Raw genomic sequence first — 14,686 nt, 5'->3', positions numbered from 1 at the left:
ACTGCTTGATGAGGGGAATTGATGCACTATGAGGTCTATAACACCAGAAGACGTCTTGGTTGATAGTAACGCTGTCACACGCTTGCCTCCCCACATGCGCATTCCATTTTTGCTGTGTTGAACTTCTTGTTGTTGTGCCTCGTCGACCTTTGAGTTCGGCGTGCACCGAACTTGAAGGAAAGCGGGATCTCCGAAACCACAACCACGAGACTCCTGCACGGGGTGGCAATCAGGTTTTTGGGCAGCATCTACACGCGACCGCTTGGTGATTCTGCAACATCTACTTCAACATGTTCGACTACGTTCTGCGCGGGATCATTGAGTAATTTCCTTGCGCAATTTTGTTCTAGTCACTATATTCCCTGTTTACATGTGTTATATGCTTGTATCATTTTTTATCTATGTGTTTTTCCTCCAAATAAAATCTAGAATGTATTTTAGGCACATATTTCCAACAATCCAAAAATCTGATTGTGCCTATTTCTGTGATCTAGCAATGGCAAATGCATCTGATGACATGAAACCTAAGAGGTTTGGAGGTGAGAACTTCCGCAGATGGCAGACAAGGGCCAAGTTTTGGCCCATGTCATTGGGGTTGTGGTGGGTGACATACCCTGTGTTTCCCTTCACAGAGGAGCAGACTATGCAGTTTGATAATGCGAATAACACTGCATTGGGCTGCATCCTCACCATCTTGGTGGACCAACTCTATGATGTGTATATAAATTACACATCGACCACCATGCTGTGGGAGGCTTTGGAGCAAAAAATATGCAGAACCCGAAGCCGATCGCTGGCTGTATGTGTGCAAAAAGTTCTTTGATTTCAGCATAGACAGTGCTAAATCAATTGCAACTCAAGCACACGACCTCCAGCTTTTGGTTAGCGAGATTGCACATTTGGGATGTGCTCTACCTCCAAAGTTTGTTGCATCCATGATTGTTGCTAAACTTCCTGCAGAGTGGCGTGATTTTGCTACATCTCTGAAGCACAAAAGAGAAGAGATTTTTATTGAAGATCTCATTGCAGCTCTTGATGTGGAAGAGAAGGCAAGGGCAAAAGATGTGCAGGTGAAGAACGTGCAGAGCAGTGCCAATTCTTTTTAAAAGAAGAAACAATTTAACAAGAAGAAGGGTCCAAGGCAAATAAGATTACTAGCTTTAAAAAGAAGAAAACAGAGAAGAAGGATATGAAGGATCTCACATGTTTCGTGTGCGGTAATCCTGATCATTTTGCCAAGGATTGGCGTGACTGCAAGGACAGAACCACTGAACTGAGCAAAAAGTTCACACATGTGACCATTGACGAGGCCTCGACTCCAGGAGGGTACGGTAAATCTCCTGTTGTTTATTCTGCATTTCAGTCTATCGACTGGTGGGTTGATACTGGTGCAAATGTTCACGTGTGTTCTAATACTTCCTTGATTTCTTCATATCAGGCAATAGGGGCCTCCAGCGTCCTAATGGGAAATGGAACACGTGCTTCTGTTCTTGGTGTTGGTACGGTAGATCTAAAGCTTACTTTAGGAAAAACCATCCAATTGAAGAATGTCCAGCACGCGCCTGCGATAAACAAGAACCTGTTGAGTGGGTCTCTCCTGTGTAGGAGTGGTTATAAGCTAGTATTTGAGTCGAATAAAGTTGTAATGTTTAAATTTGGGGCATTTATAGGAAAAGGCTATGACAGCGGAGGCTTGTTCCGGCTAAGTATTATGGATTCTTGTTATAGTTTGAATATTACTACTGGTTTGAATAAAAATTCTGCAGATGTATGGCATTCGAGGTTCTGTCATGTTGGTTTTGATACAATTGCTAGAATGTCCAGATCTGAATTAATTCCTAAATGTGATATAGTCAAAAATTCTAAGTGCCAAACTTGTGTGCAAGCAAAAACAACCTCGAAAACCTTTTAAGGCAATAGAGTTTGAGAAGAATCTGGCACCACTAGATTTGATCCATTCTGATTTATGTGAGATGAATGGTGTTTTGACTAAAGGAGGAAAAAAGTATTTTCTTACTTTTATTGATGATGCAAATATTCATATGTGTTCTGATGCTTCCTTGTTTTTTCATATCAGGCAGCAGGGGCATCCAGCATCCCAATGGGAGACGAAATACGTGCTTCTGTTCTTGGTGTTAATATGGTAGATCTGAAGCTTACTTGCTCAAGACTAAGAATGAAGCGCTGAACTATTTTAGGAACCAGTTAGAAAAGAAGATTAAGGGACTTAGAGATGATTAGGGAGGAGAGTATATCTCTAATGATTTTTCTAATTTCTGTTCTGTGCATGGGATTATCCATGAATTTACACCACCCTATTCACCACAATCAAATGGTGTAGCTGAGAGGAAAAACCAGTCACTTACAGATTTGGTGAATGCCTTATTAGAGAGTGACGATATGCCAAAGATGTGGTGGGGGAAGCAAATCTTGACCGTAAATTTCGTGCTCAATAGAGTTATCACCAAGAGAAGTGACATAACTCCATACGAGGCATGGAGGGGCAAAAAACCTAATGTCAACTTTCTGCGAACGTGGGGATGCTTGGCGAAAGTCAACATTCTAGAGCTGAAGAAAAGAAAACTTGGGCCGAAAACAGTCGATTGCATTTTTATAGGATACGCTCAGGATAGTCTTGTCTATAGATTCTTGGTAGTTAAATCCAATACTCTAGAGATTATAGTAGATACAATAATGGAGTTTAAGGGTGTTACTTTCTTTCAGGATATCTTTCCTATGAGACCAAGTAGCAGTACTTTAGAAAATGTGGATGCAGTCATTCCTAACTCTGAACAAATTGAGAACATACCTCTGCGAGAGGCTAATGAGGAGGATAATAATTTAGTCATCACTCCGCGCAGGAATAAGAGACAAAGGGTTGAGAAATCTTTTGGAGATGACTTTATTGTATACCTTGTGGATGACGTGCCTACTACTCTAGCTGATGCTTATGCGTCTTCAGATGCTGAGTATTGGAAAGAGGCAGTCCGTAGCGAGATGGACTCCATCATGGCAAATGAGACTTGGGAAATCACTAAAAATCCTGTTGGGTGCAAACCTATTGGATGTAAGTGGATTTTCAAGAAAAAGATGAGACTAGATGGCACGATTGAAAAATATAAAGTGAGGCTTGTGGCCAAAGGCTTTACTCAGAAAGAAGGTGAAGATTATTTTGACACCTATTCACCTGTGGCCAGGTTAACCACCATTAGGGTGCTCATTGCATTAGCTGCTTCCTATGGTCTACACATTCATCAAATGGATGTAAAGACAGCTTTTCTTAATGGAGAGTTGGAGGAAGAAATCTATATGGAGCAACCTAATGGTTTTGTGGTTAAGGGACATGAGGGTAAAGTATGCAGATTGTTAAAATAATTGTTTGGCCTAAAACAAGCACCCAAACAATAGCATGAAAAATTTGATCAAACCTTAACGTCTGCTAGTTTTGCTATAAACGAAACAGATAAGTGTGTATATTATCACCATGGTGGGGATCAAACAATGATCTTGTGCTTGTATGTGGATAATATACTTATATTTGGGACTAACACTGTCGTGATTAACGAGGTCAAATCATTCTTATCTTCGTACTTCGACATGAAGGATTTGGGAGAAGCAAATGTTATCCTGAATATTAAGTTGACCAAAAATGAGAATGAGATTATTCTAAATCAATCTCATTATGTGGAAAAATTACTGTATCGCTTTGGCTTTGAGAATGCCAAAGTATCCCCTACACCCTACGATGCTAGTGTAAAGCTAAGGAAAACTAAAAGCGAAGAGTTGGACCAATTGAGATATTCACAAATAATTGGGTCCCTCTTGTATCTTGCTGGTGCAACACGTCCCGACATATCTTTTGCTGTGAGCAAATTAAGTCGTTTTACTTCCAATCCAGGGAAGGATCATTGGGAGGCACTAGAGAGAGTGCTACATTACCTGAGAGGTACAATCGAATATGGAATTCACTGTACTTGTTATCCATCTGTATTAGAAGGATATAGTGATTCCAACTGGTTTCTGATGCGGATGAAATTAAAGCCAAGAGTGGCTATGTGTTTACACTAGCAGGTGCTGCAGTTTCATGGAGGTCATGTAAACAGACCATTTTGACGCGGTCAACCATGGAAGCTGAGCTTGTAGCACTTGACATGGCTACTGTTGCGGCCGAGTGGCTAAAAGAGCTACTCATGGACTTGCCACTGGTAGAGAAACCAGTTCCAGCAATCCTTATATACTGTGACAACCAAACGATATTGATCAAGGTTATGAGTACTAAGGATAATATGAATTCCTCGAGACATGTGAAGCGGAGGCTTAAATCTATTAGAAAACTGAAAAGCTCCAAAGTAATTGCTGTGAATTATATATTCACAGTGAGAAAAATCTAGTAGATCCCTTAAAAGGGCTTGCACGGACAGCGATTTCTGTTGCATACATGGACATGGGGATGAGACCCATTTAGTTGCAAAGTAATGGCAACTCATTTCCTTTGATAGGAGATCCCTGATTTGGAAAATGAGAAAAATAAGTTACTATTGTAACAGGGAGTACAGACTATTTAAAATTATCCATATTCCATAAAATATACTCTCTTCTATATGGAAGGCTATTATGCCTTAATGTATTATAGTGTCCACCGAGGGAAAAGGTATCGTCCTACAGGATACCTAAAATGAATACACCTATGTGAGCTAAACTACTAGGTCGCAGTTTATGAGAGTGGGGTACTCTCTGGAAAACTCATGAGAAGATCGGGAAGGAAGACCTTTAAAAGCTCCGTTTGGACTTGACGTTTTGGCAGCCTAGTACCAGGTGGATCTTCAAAAGAAATCTGACAGCAAAAAGCTATGAATTCAAGGCTTAGTCCATTCACAAGCTGCTAGAAGATGGACCTTGTTAATCTAGGTGTAAGTTCAACCCGTATGGGACTTATATTGAAATTCTGGTATATATAAAGAATGTTCAGTACAACAATTTTATCTTTCCTTCTCACTGCTTTGGAATTGGTGGGGGATTATTGGATTTAGGCCCATGTGTGGTCCAATCTAAAAATTCCAAAGCATGCACAACCTTTAGTCCCATACTGCTAAGTCAAGGAGAGGTTGCCTTGCTTAAATATGGAAGTCTCCTCTATGTGCAAAATAGGTACAAATGAGAGAGAAGGAGACCATTGCTACACGCACACGTAGCCTGCGCGTATTTTCGCATGAAAAATCGCGTGACTTGTGACTTGCAATGAGCGTGACGTGTACATGTACAACAGTCTATTGTTTGTGCGATTTCTATTTTCTTTATGCTGAGCCTAATGGAGCTTCAATGTGATTGAAACTGCCATTTTAAACAGCAATAAGGTGCGTCAGTTTCTACTATTTGATTGCAGCGGTTTCTATCATTCAAATGGGCAGTTTCTACTGCTTGATGAGGGGAATTGATGCACTATAAGGTCTATAACACCAGGAGACGTCCTGGTTGGTAGTAACGTTGTCACACGCTCGCCTCCCCACTCGCGCACTCCATTTTCACTGTGTTGAACTTCTTGCTACCGCTCCTCGTCGACCTTTGAGTTTGGCGTGCACCAGACTTGAAGGAAAGCGGGATCTCCGAAACCACTGCCACGAGACTCCTGCACGGGGCGGCAATTAGGTTTTTGGGCAGCGTCTACATACGACCGCTTGGTGATTCTGCAACATCTACTTCAACACGTTTGACTACGTTCTACGCGGGATCATTGAGTAATTTCCTTGCACAATTCTGTTCTAGGCAGTATGTTGCCTGTTTACATGTGTTATATGCTTATATCATTTTTTACCTATGTGTTTTTCCTCCAAATAAAATCTGGAATATATTTTAGGCACATATTTCCAACAGGATCAGCATTCTAACTTACAAATATATCAAATCACTCCAGAGCTCTAGGCAAGCGAAAAAAGGCATCAACTCAATGTTGAAAACTTGAAATATAAGTGAGTTATCCCTAACTCCAACTAACTTTGACAGTTATTGAATCTTTTTTCAAGTCTTCACATGTAAATCCTTTTCTCTAAACCCTAATATGCTAACAAAGAATCCACAACCAACATGAAGGCTAGCTACATTCTTTTTTCGTTGCTTCTGAGCATCTATGCATGCCACTGCTGGGCCTGGTGTTGAAAACGAAAAGGAGGATTGAGAGTCATTTTGATGCATCGGTACTAGATAAAACAAAATTGATTTCACACCAGCTGAAGCAAGCAGATGCTGAAGAAGGTGATTATGACGACTTGGGTCCACCTTCACATCGTCATCAATTAACATTGTGCGTGATAAGCCTGCTCGGCATCGATGCTAGCTGTCAGAGTGATCATTTTCATAGCATCGCGAAACGCAGCGGGATATCATAGTTTTCTGCTTCATCCTTCCATGCCATCTCTGACATCTCATCACTTGATAGGCCACATTCGGCTTCCCATTGTCCTCCTCTACAAGTAGATGTGCCCCTCCTGTGCTCTCAGGGTATTTTTTTAGATTTCTTTGCGATATTTTTGTGGTTAGGCCAAGTACATGTTTCCTTATTTTTACTATGAAAAGAGCAATCACTTTAGTATTTTTCAAACAATACTAGGTTGAGATTATATCAAAACGATACCTAAGAACATGTTTTCGGATGTTGTAAATTTGCTCTTCAATGCAGACATTGTTCTTTAATGTCTTAAACTTTGATTTTATTTTATGTTGCATATCCCTCGCTTGAAAATTGTTAGATTTTATGCACATGAAAATATATCAAGTCCATTTAGAGTTATTTCATATTGCAAAACTACACTTGGGTCTTAAAAATGTACTTTCGTGATACGATGTGATACTAAGCGTGCAGTTTGGGGAAATTAACTATATGATGTAGTTACAAGATTTGTAATATCAACTAGCAAATATGCCCGTGAGTTGCAACGGAAGAAAAATATGAAATTTAAAATGAACTACTTAAATAATTATATATTTGTGCAAATAATATTATCGCATGATTATTATACTCAGAAAAAACGATGGAGCATTCATTTACTGTTAGATTTTAATTGATGTGATTGAAAAAGATGACATATAATATATGTTTGTTGCAGCTATGAAATACGAATTCCTCTACTCAAATATTAAGAAACCTAGGATCTTTTTGAAGATATTTCTTCAAAATTGCATTTTAGGATTAGTTAGTAGCACATTTTAGAACAACTACGGGAGCTTTCATGTAAATGTGCCGAGTCTTATCTCTGCCAGGCTTCCAGCGTCCATTTTCTACAATTGTGAACCATCCGTCCAGGCGCATGCCTCGCTGCCGCTTCGATGGCCGGCACCATTGTGAGCAGCGCTGGCGAGGGCTGGGGCCGGTAGAGGCCAATGAGCTGGAGCTCCAGGTATTACTTCTGCAGGTTGGCCCCTCACCTTGCCTCCCCTCCATCGCGTTCTTCCTCCTAGCCGGTAAGCACCGCGGCTGCAGCGGAGCAACACGTGGGGGCCAGAAGGGGCGCGCCGTGCAGGTCAAGGGCCTTGGTGTTTTGGCCCATGGCGCATGGCGGAGTGCCAGAGGAGCACATCAGGCAGGGATGTAGAGTTGCTGAGGGGCGGTGGTCGAGCTGCAGGTCCATGGCAGCGGTTGGGCGGCGGTGCTCGATTCCACGGCTGTTTGTAGCCTGCAACTTGATTTGCGCCGACAATGCTCAATTCGGTAGGCGGCAGTAAAGCCAACACCTCACTGCTCCTCTTCCTCTAGCAAGAACACACGAGCACCACCAAATCCGGGTTGAGTAACCAATTCACGCAAGCTAAATCTTCTTTCTCTCTGATTCCTCTTAGTTGTATTTCACATCAAGCAACAAAATCAGATAAGCCCCAATCCACTTGCAGATTGACAAGCGTGCAGCTGCAGCTCCCAAATTCGATCTCCTACTGCTGTGTCACGCGTCCTCATGCAGGGAGGTGAGATGCAGATAGGCGGCGCGGGGAGCAAGAGAAGGGAGGTGACGAGTGCTGTGTGGCCGACTAACGGATAGGGCGAAGGGGAGCTTGCAGACCAGGATAACAAATAGAGATTCGAACTCGTAAGCGGGGCAGGGGCGGTCCGTGGTTGATGCGCGAACTGAGATGGAGTGGGAGGTGACACGGATGGCTGAAACAGTCGATGATGGAGTTGGATCGTGGGTTGATTTTAGTAAAGTTCGAGGGTTTTTTTGCAAAATAACCACAGCGGTCGGAAAAACAACCGCACTTTAATATTAATATTAGGTATATATAGATAAGGTGTAGCCATGCGACGTATAGTAGTATGCCAATAAAGCTAGTCACGCCGGATTGAATCTTAAAAAATCCATTGTATTGTGATAGGCCCATAGTTCTTACAATCCTTGTTTTAATATTATGAAAACCACTTGAACTTTACATAGTCGGCAAGTAAAGTAGCCTCTTATTCATGGAGTTCGAAAATTCCCAATCAAACATCGTATCTCACATCCCAGCATGCAGGCAAAAAGAATGAAGAATCTAACTAAAGCACAAGTGAACATACACGAATCTTGCAATAGACCCAAGCAAGTACGAAAACAGAGTGTACCACTACACTACATGTCAGGGCTGTTTCGTCGCCCCTGGACGCCCCTTGCAGCGCCACTCCGCACGCGCCCTGACGATCTCGGCTCCGTCATCCTGCTGCCGTATCAGGTGCGTGCTGTTCAGGTCGGAGCAGCACCGGCTTGACGCCGGAACCGCCGGTGGCTCGTCGGTCGCCGGCGAGGTCGTGGTCGTCATGCTGGTGAGCGACTCGAGGAGCTGCGACTGGCGGCACTCCCGGCGGTAGTCCAGCGTGATGCTCGTCAGGTGGTAATCCTCCAGCACGTCCAGCGGTACACTCTGCATATGATGCACATCAGAATTCAGGTGTTCAGCAATCAGCATTGTAATTAACCATCATTATTCCATTCAGAGATGGTGTGAGATGATGTGTCAGAGTGTCAGTACGACCGATTTATCTACCTCCAGGATCCAACCGATGTACTTGACATTGTTCACATGCTGGTTGACATCCATGTCGCTCCACCTGGGCTGAAAGCGAACAGGTCATGTCAGAGGATCAAGTTCTCCTCATGGCCGAATGGAATGAGAAGATTCTGACATTAGAACAGCTGAACAAGCACGTTCTGATTCTTAATTTCTTACAGCTAGTCCTGATCGTATGTGCTCCGCCGTCGAGTCGGTGAGCTTCTCGATCTTGCGGCCGCCGCCGTTAGCGTCGGCAGTGATGATGCTCCGGTCCAGGTAGAAGGGGAGCACCTCCTGCCTGACCTCCTCGGGGATCTTGGACAGCCTCCGGGTCTCTCTGTTCATCATCACCCAGTTGCTGATGCACAATCGAAAGTCGATCCATCAAAGCTTGTTACGTTACATCTAGTACTTAATTACACACATGATTCACAATTGTAACCTGTAATATACTTGTAGATTCGATCATTTACCTTGTGGCTCTTGCAATCATGTTCTTGGTGTTGCGGTCCCGGATGATCCAGTCACGGCGCATGCCGTTCTTCCCTGACGACGCGACCCAGGTGTCGATCTCGACGACATCTCCCCTGTACATGCCAGAAGACATGAGAAACACACGAGACCCAGTAAACATAGCTACCAAGGTCAGGAGGGTGTTTCTGTACCATCTGCTGTACTTGTTGACCTGGATGTTGATTCTCGTGACGACCCAGATGAGCTTCCTGAGGCTCATCTGCCGTGTCGCGCCGAAGCCGTCTCCGGCAAGCCCGGAGCACATCACATGGTTCAGTGCTGTCTCCTGCACATACAGATCTGCTGGTCAATCTTCAGACAGGAAACATTTATGAAAGTTCATCAATCATTGCATTTGCAAAGTAATTAGCAAGGTTTCAGGGTGAGTGACTGAAGTGTGTGCACCTGCAGGAGGTTCATGAGGGTCTCCATGGTGGCAGTCCGGTCAGGCCCGATCTCGTAGGACCTGATCACAAACTGCTGCCTGTACACAAGCCTCCCTTCCACAAACTTGCCGAGCCGGAAGGCATCGCCACCGTCGTCCATGGATGACGGTGCCGGGACCTGCCGAACGTCGGCCGCTACCGCTGCGCCGTTCAGCTTGACAGCGCCGTTGACAGCTTCCACCGTAACACGTCTGCCATTCCTGCCGCCGCCATTGTCACAGCTCCTCACAAGCAGCCTCCCGCCCTTCGCCTTCTCAGGCTTGCCAAATACTAGCTGGCCGCCGGCGACGACGCGCGTAGCGGCTTGCGGCGCCGGCATCGCCATTATTGGTGCAGTTGCATCGTGTTGTGCCAATAAAAGGCTATATATGGAATGATATGCTTGGAGTTGGAATAACTTGGAAGCAATTTGGCTGCGTGTTACAGCAAGGAACAACCAAGAAATAGAGATAGAGAGATTAGCGGCAGGGTTATGTTATTATTATGCGTAATGGTGGCTCATGGTACGAGCCTAGTGTAGATAATAGTGGTTGATCAGTTGCCCTGACTACGAGTTTGGAAAACTAGATGAACAAAATCTGGCAGCTGATAGCTGAACTGCCCTGCCAAACGTGACACCTAAGATGGCTATTCAACGCGTTAGATGCACCAAACCTGCTACACATATGTATATCCTCATACAGATTTTCATTACCTTCTCATATCTGGACGGTGCTCTAAAATCCCCCCATGTAAACGCCCATGACAACTGTAAGCAGGGCAACGCTGCACTTGAGGTGAGAACTGAGAAGGGTGCAGAGGGGAGTGTGTGTGTGTGTGTGTGACACTATATATATATATATATATATATATATATATATATATATATATATATAATTCAAACTACAAATGTATTATTTTATTTTACTGAACGATTTGGAAAACTACCATTTGAGACAATATGTGGGTCACAATTCTATTTCAATGAAAATAATATAAATATTGAACATAGTTTAATTTTGAAAAATCATCTCTAATAGAACACGTTTTCCTCTGATGTTGTTTGCTTTGATTGTTTAACTCTTACAAAATTTGGGCTCAACTTGCTCATTGAACGAGTTCTGCTCGGGGTTCGGATTTTATATTGTTACTCTTAGGAATCATCGTTATTATATTCATGGGTTGGGAGCATGTCATATTAATCCTATCTTCGAGATATAAAAATACATGAAAATGTGGCATAAAATTATTAAAACATTTTTTCTGATATAGCTTACTGTATCGTACCACAAAATTTGGGTCCAAAAAATAACTCAATATGGAGTAAATGGAAAAAAATAATATTACGGTGAATAAGAACAATTAAATAGTTTAGAAATATATCGACTTGATATTTTTTTACAATTCAGCTAACGAGCCGCACTGTCACCCCATTAGAAAAGACTTTGGTGAGTTAGATTCATAAAAGCAATTCTAGTAACGGGCATGCAAACCAAAATCCTTTTGTAATATTGATGTGGTAGTATATAAATGTCTAACAATCCTCAAATAAATATGTAGAAGGAATGAATTGTTAAATATAATTTTGGAGAAAAGTCATAAAAGCCACTAGTTTTTTTTAGCAGTAAAGGAAGCCCCTACTGTAGTAGATATATTAAATATAAATAAATAAAAAGAGAGCTATACAAGGCCAAGAGAGGACAGAAAGAACAGCTAGACAAGTGATCTTAGCCAAGAAGAAAAGGATAATTCTAACGTGGCTCTCATTCTATGAAGTTGCAAATATGCTTCCTTGGAAAAAAAATATGTTCTCCAGTTTTGGAACAGTGGTCTGATTTGTCTAAAAATAAAGTCATTTCTCTGTTTCCAGATGGTTCAAGATGCAATGATGAAGACTTACATGAAGAATGTGCCTTGAAATTCTTCCCTTGCTTTTTGAATCATGGGGAATACTTGATGCTGGAAGTCCCAGTGAATGTTCAGACTCTGCCCACACTGGGAGCTGAATGGACACTCGAAAAATAGATGAAAAGTTGTTTCTTCCACTCTTTGATTGCATAGAACACAACTGTAGTCATCTCGTTACATTCTATAGTTCGTCTGGCTAAGCATGTTACTTGTGTTCAACCTATCCATTAGCAGTAGCCAAGTGAAACCTTCAACTTGTTATTGCACTTAGATTTCCAGATCCAACTTATAGGCTGTGGAGGTGAGATGGATTGAAAAGGAAGATCATAGAATTTCTTAGACGAGTATATATTAGATCCCAGCAATAATGCCACTCATCTACATGTGTTGGTTGTTCTTATAATGGTTGAGTCAGCCTATGTAAGATCTGCAACTCAAGATATGCTTCCTCTGATAAGGAAATGTGAAAGTGCCTCTAAGTCGTGCTGTCATGCAAAAATTCTGCTACTGAGGTATTTTTCATCCTTGTCAAATGTGAAGAGTCTTGGCAAGTGCTCTCTAAGGTGTTTTCCATTCCAAACACCATTCCAAAACAGGACTGTTGTACGATCACCTACCTTGCTAGAAGCAATTTCTCTGAACATATCAACTTATTTTAGCACATCCCTCCACCAAAAGGAGCCCTTTTCTGTGGTTACATGGGGAATTTGCCCATCTAGGTAGTGAACTGTCCATATTAGGTTAAGCCAAGGGATATGTAATTTATTGTAGAATTTATGCAAATGTTTAATAAGTAAGGCCTCATTCTACACGTACAAATTGATAACACCCAATCCACCTTTCTTTTTTGGCATGTTTACTTTCTTCCAGGCCACCAGAGGCTTGCTCTTAGCATTGACATCTGATCCTCACCATAAGCAATTCCTTCTAGCTCTATCAATATTTTCAATCATAGTTATATGTAATCTGAATGTGCACATTGGCTAGGTGACTATGGATGTAATGCCTGAGTTAACCATCTCCTATCTGCTAGCTTGAGAGAGGAAGGTCGAGATGGATGATTTCCTTTCAATCTTGTTCATGAGGGGGGCATGATCTTCCACTCTCGATTTCGTAGTACCTAAAGGCAAACCTAAGTAAGTAAATGGAAGTGAGCCAATTGAACATCCAAAAAACCTGCAAGTTGTGTAAATCTTTTCTGCATCAATGTTGATTGGAATCATGCACGATTTTGAGAAGTTCACTTTCAATCCAGTTGATGCAGTAAATGTTTGAAGCAGCCCCTTCAAGCAGTACAGCTCCCTTTGTGAACCTTTTAGAATTAGTATGGTTTCATCATCATATTGCACAATGAGAAAATCAGTTTCTCTAGTGTTATGTAGAGGCATAGATAGCAATCACATGTTGTGTGCTTTATTGATAATGCATTGTAACATGTCCGCTGCAATCACAAAGAGCAATGGAGATAGGGGATCCCCTTGCCCCACCCCTCTTTTACAATGAAAGTACTTGCCTGGAACTCCATTTAACAAAACAGCCGATGAACCAGAGGATAGGATATTTTCAATCCATCCTAGCCATTTGTTGTCAAAACCAAGCTGTCTCAGCATACACAATACTGAGCTATGTTCCACCGTGTCAAAAGCCTTTTTGAAATCCAATTTTAAAATATCTCCTCCTTGAATGATGACATTGATGCAAGTATTTGTAAGCCCATGCTAAACAATCATGAATAGTTCTACTTTTGATGAATCCATATTGATTCTTATGAATTATTGACAGTACGACTCCTTGCAACTTTTTTTAATAATGGAAGATAATATTTCGGCTTCAGACATTCTTTTTCAACAATGCATCAGATCACAAACAATACAGAGGGGCACATATTCCAAAAGAATATGTAGCGAAGACATCAAAAGATCTGATGTACCAAAGAGAAATAACAAAATATAAGAAAAAGAAAAACTCAAAATCTCTAACAAGCTACTTCAATAATCTCCACATACGGTTAAAGTTGCCTTAAAATGAACCAACTTCTCCTCAATAGGTGAAATCAAAATCAAAGCATGAGCCAATCCAACAATGGGGAAGAGAAGTAACTCCATATATTGATTGACACTCTGACCACAAAATCAAGACAGTAGCAAAACCATCCACACTTCTACTAACATAGGTAGTGGGGATAAGCAAGATACCAGTAGCTGTTGAAGAATCCAAGTTGGGCAACCACAGTACCCGCACGGAGTACACCACCACTGAAAATCTCCGAAACAACGCAACCACTAAGGAAACAACGATAGTCGCTGCCGCCGCTGCCCGCTAGGACAAAGTTTTCACCTGGAGACTTAGTGATGGGGTGGGCTCAAGAAAAAGTGATGTCTCCCTCAAGAAGGAAAAAGGCACCCAAAGGTGTCATCACCATCGAAGCTGGCTAAGGCCAACATGACTTTCGCCATCGCACCTTAGTCCACCACAACACAGTCCCAAGGGTCGACGAAACGCGTCCCACACCATTGCCAATCATTGGAGGTCGAAGCACCTAAAATCCAACGTTGACGAAGTGCATCCTATACCACACATGCCGCATGGTGAGGTCTTGAGCACCTATTGCAAGGACAACATTCGTGACTGTAATTACTAGAGTCCACGCTGCGCCATCAGCAACCGACCAGCCATTCTCCCCCGGTAAGGTTGAGCAGATCCATTCGCGCGACCACCGCACCAACCAAGCGAATAATCACCATGAGCCGCCACGACGCCATACGCGGAGAGAGCAACCAACCCCACTGCAAGCGCAAGGCAGCCGGTGCCAGATCCACATGCGAAGCAAG

General features: G+C 42.4%; 1 protein-coding gene across 1 annotated transcript; it reads right to left on the bottom strand.

Moving 5' to 3' along the window:
- Nucleotides 1-8,366: 8,366 nt before the first annotated feature.
- On the bottom strand, nt 8,367-10,438 carry LOC101770614 (palmitoyl-acyl carrier protein thioesterase, chloroplastic). Its single transcript, XM_004955934.2, has 6 exons — nt 9,928-10,438; nt 9,675-9,808; nt 9,483-9,596; nt 9,187-9,367; nt 9,004-9,072; nt 8,367-8,880 (listed from the first exon to the last, which is right to left on the bottom strand). The coding sequence occupies exons 1-6, from the start codon at nt 10,291-10,293 to the stop codon at nt 8,599-8,601; spliced, it is 1,146 nt and encodes a 381-aa protein (XP_004955991.1). The 5' UTR covers nt 10,294-10,438; the 3' UTR covers nt 8,367-8,598.
- Nucleotides 10,439-14,686: the final 4,248 nt, after the last annotated feature.

The sequence above is a fragment of the Setaria italica genome, chromosome II (genome assembly GCF_000263155.2).
Source record: "Setaria italica strain Yugu1 chromosome II, Setaria_italica_v2.0, whole genome shotgun sequence".
Classification (NCBI taxonomy): Eukaryota; Viridiplantae; Streptophyta; class Magnoliopsida; order Poales; family Poaceae; genus Setaria; species Setaria italica.
The sequence above is the reverse complement of the archived record's forward strand: the minus strand, read 5'-3'. Positions and strand labels throughout refer to the sequence as shown.

Coding starts and splice junctions, on each gene's coding strand:
- LOC101770614 (XM_004955934.2), bottom strand. CDS start 10,293: ATGGCGATGCCGGCGCCGCAAGCCGCTACGCGCGTCGTCGCCGGCGGC. Junction 9,809..9,927: donor CCCTCATGAACCTCCTGCAG/GTGCACACACTT, acceptor CTGTATGTGCAG/GAGACAGCACTGAACCATGT. Junction 9,368..9,482: donor ATGATTGCAAGAGCCACAAG/GTAAATGATCGA, acceptor ATTGTGCATCAG/CAACTGGGTGATGATGAACA.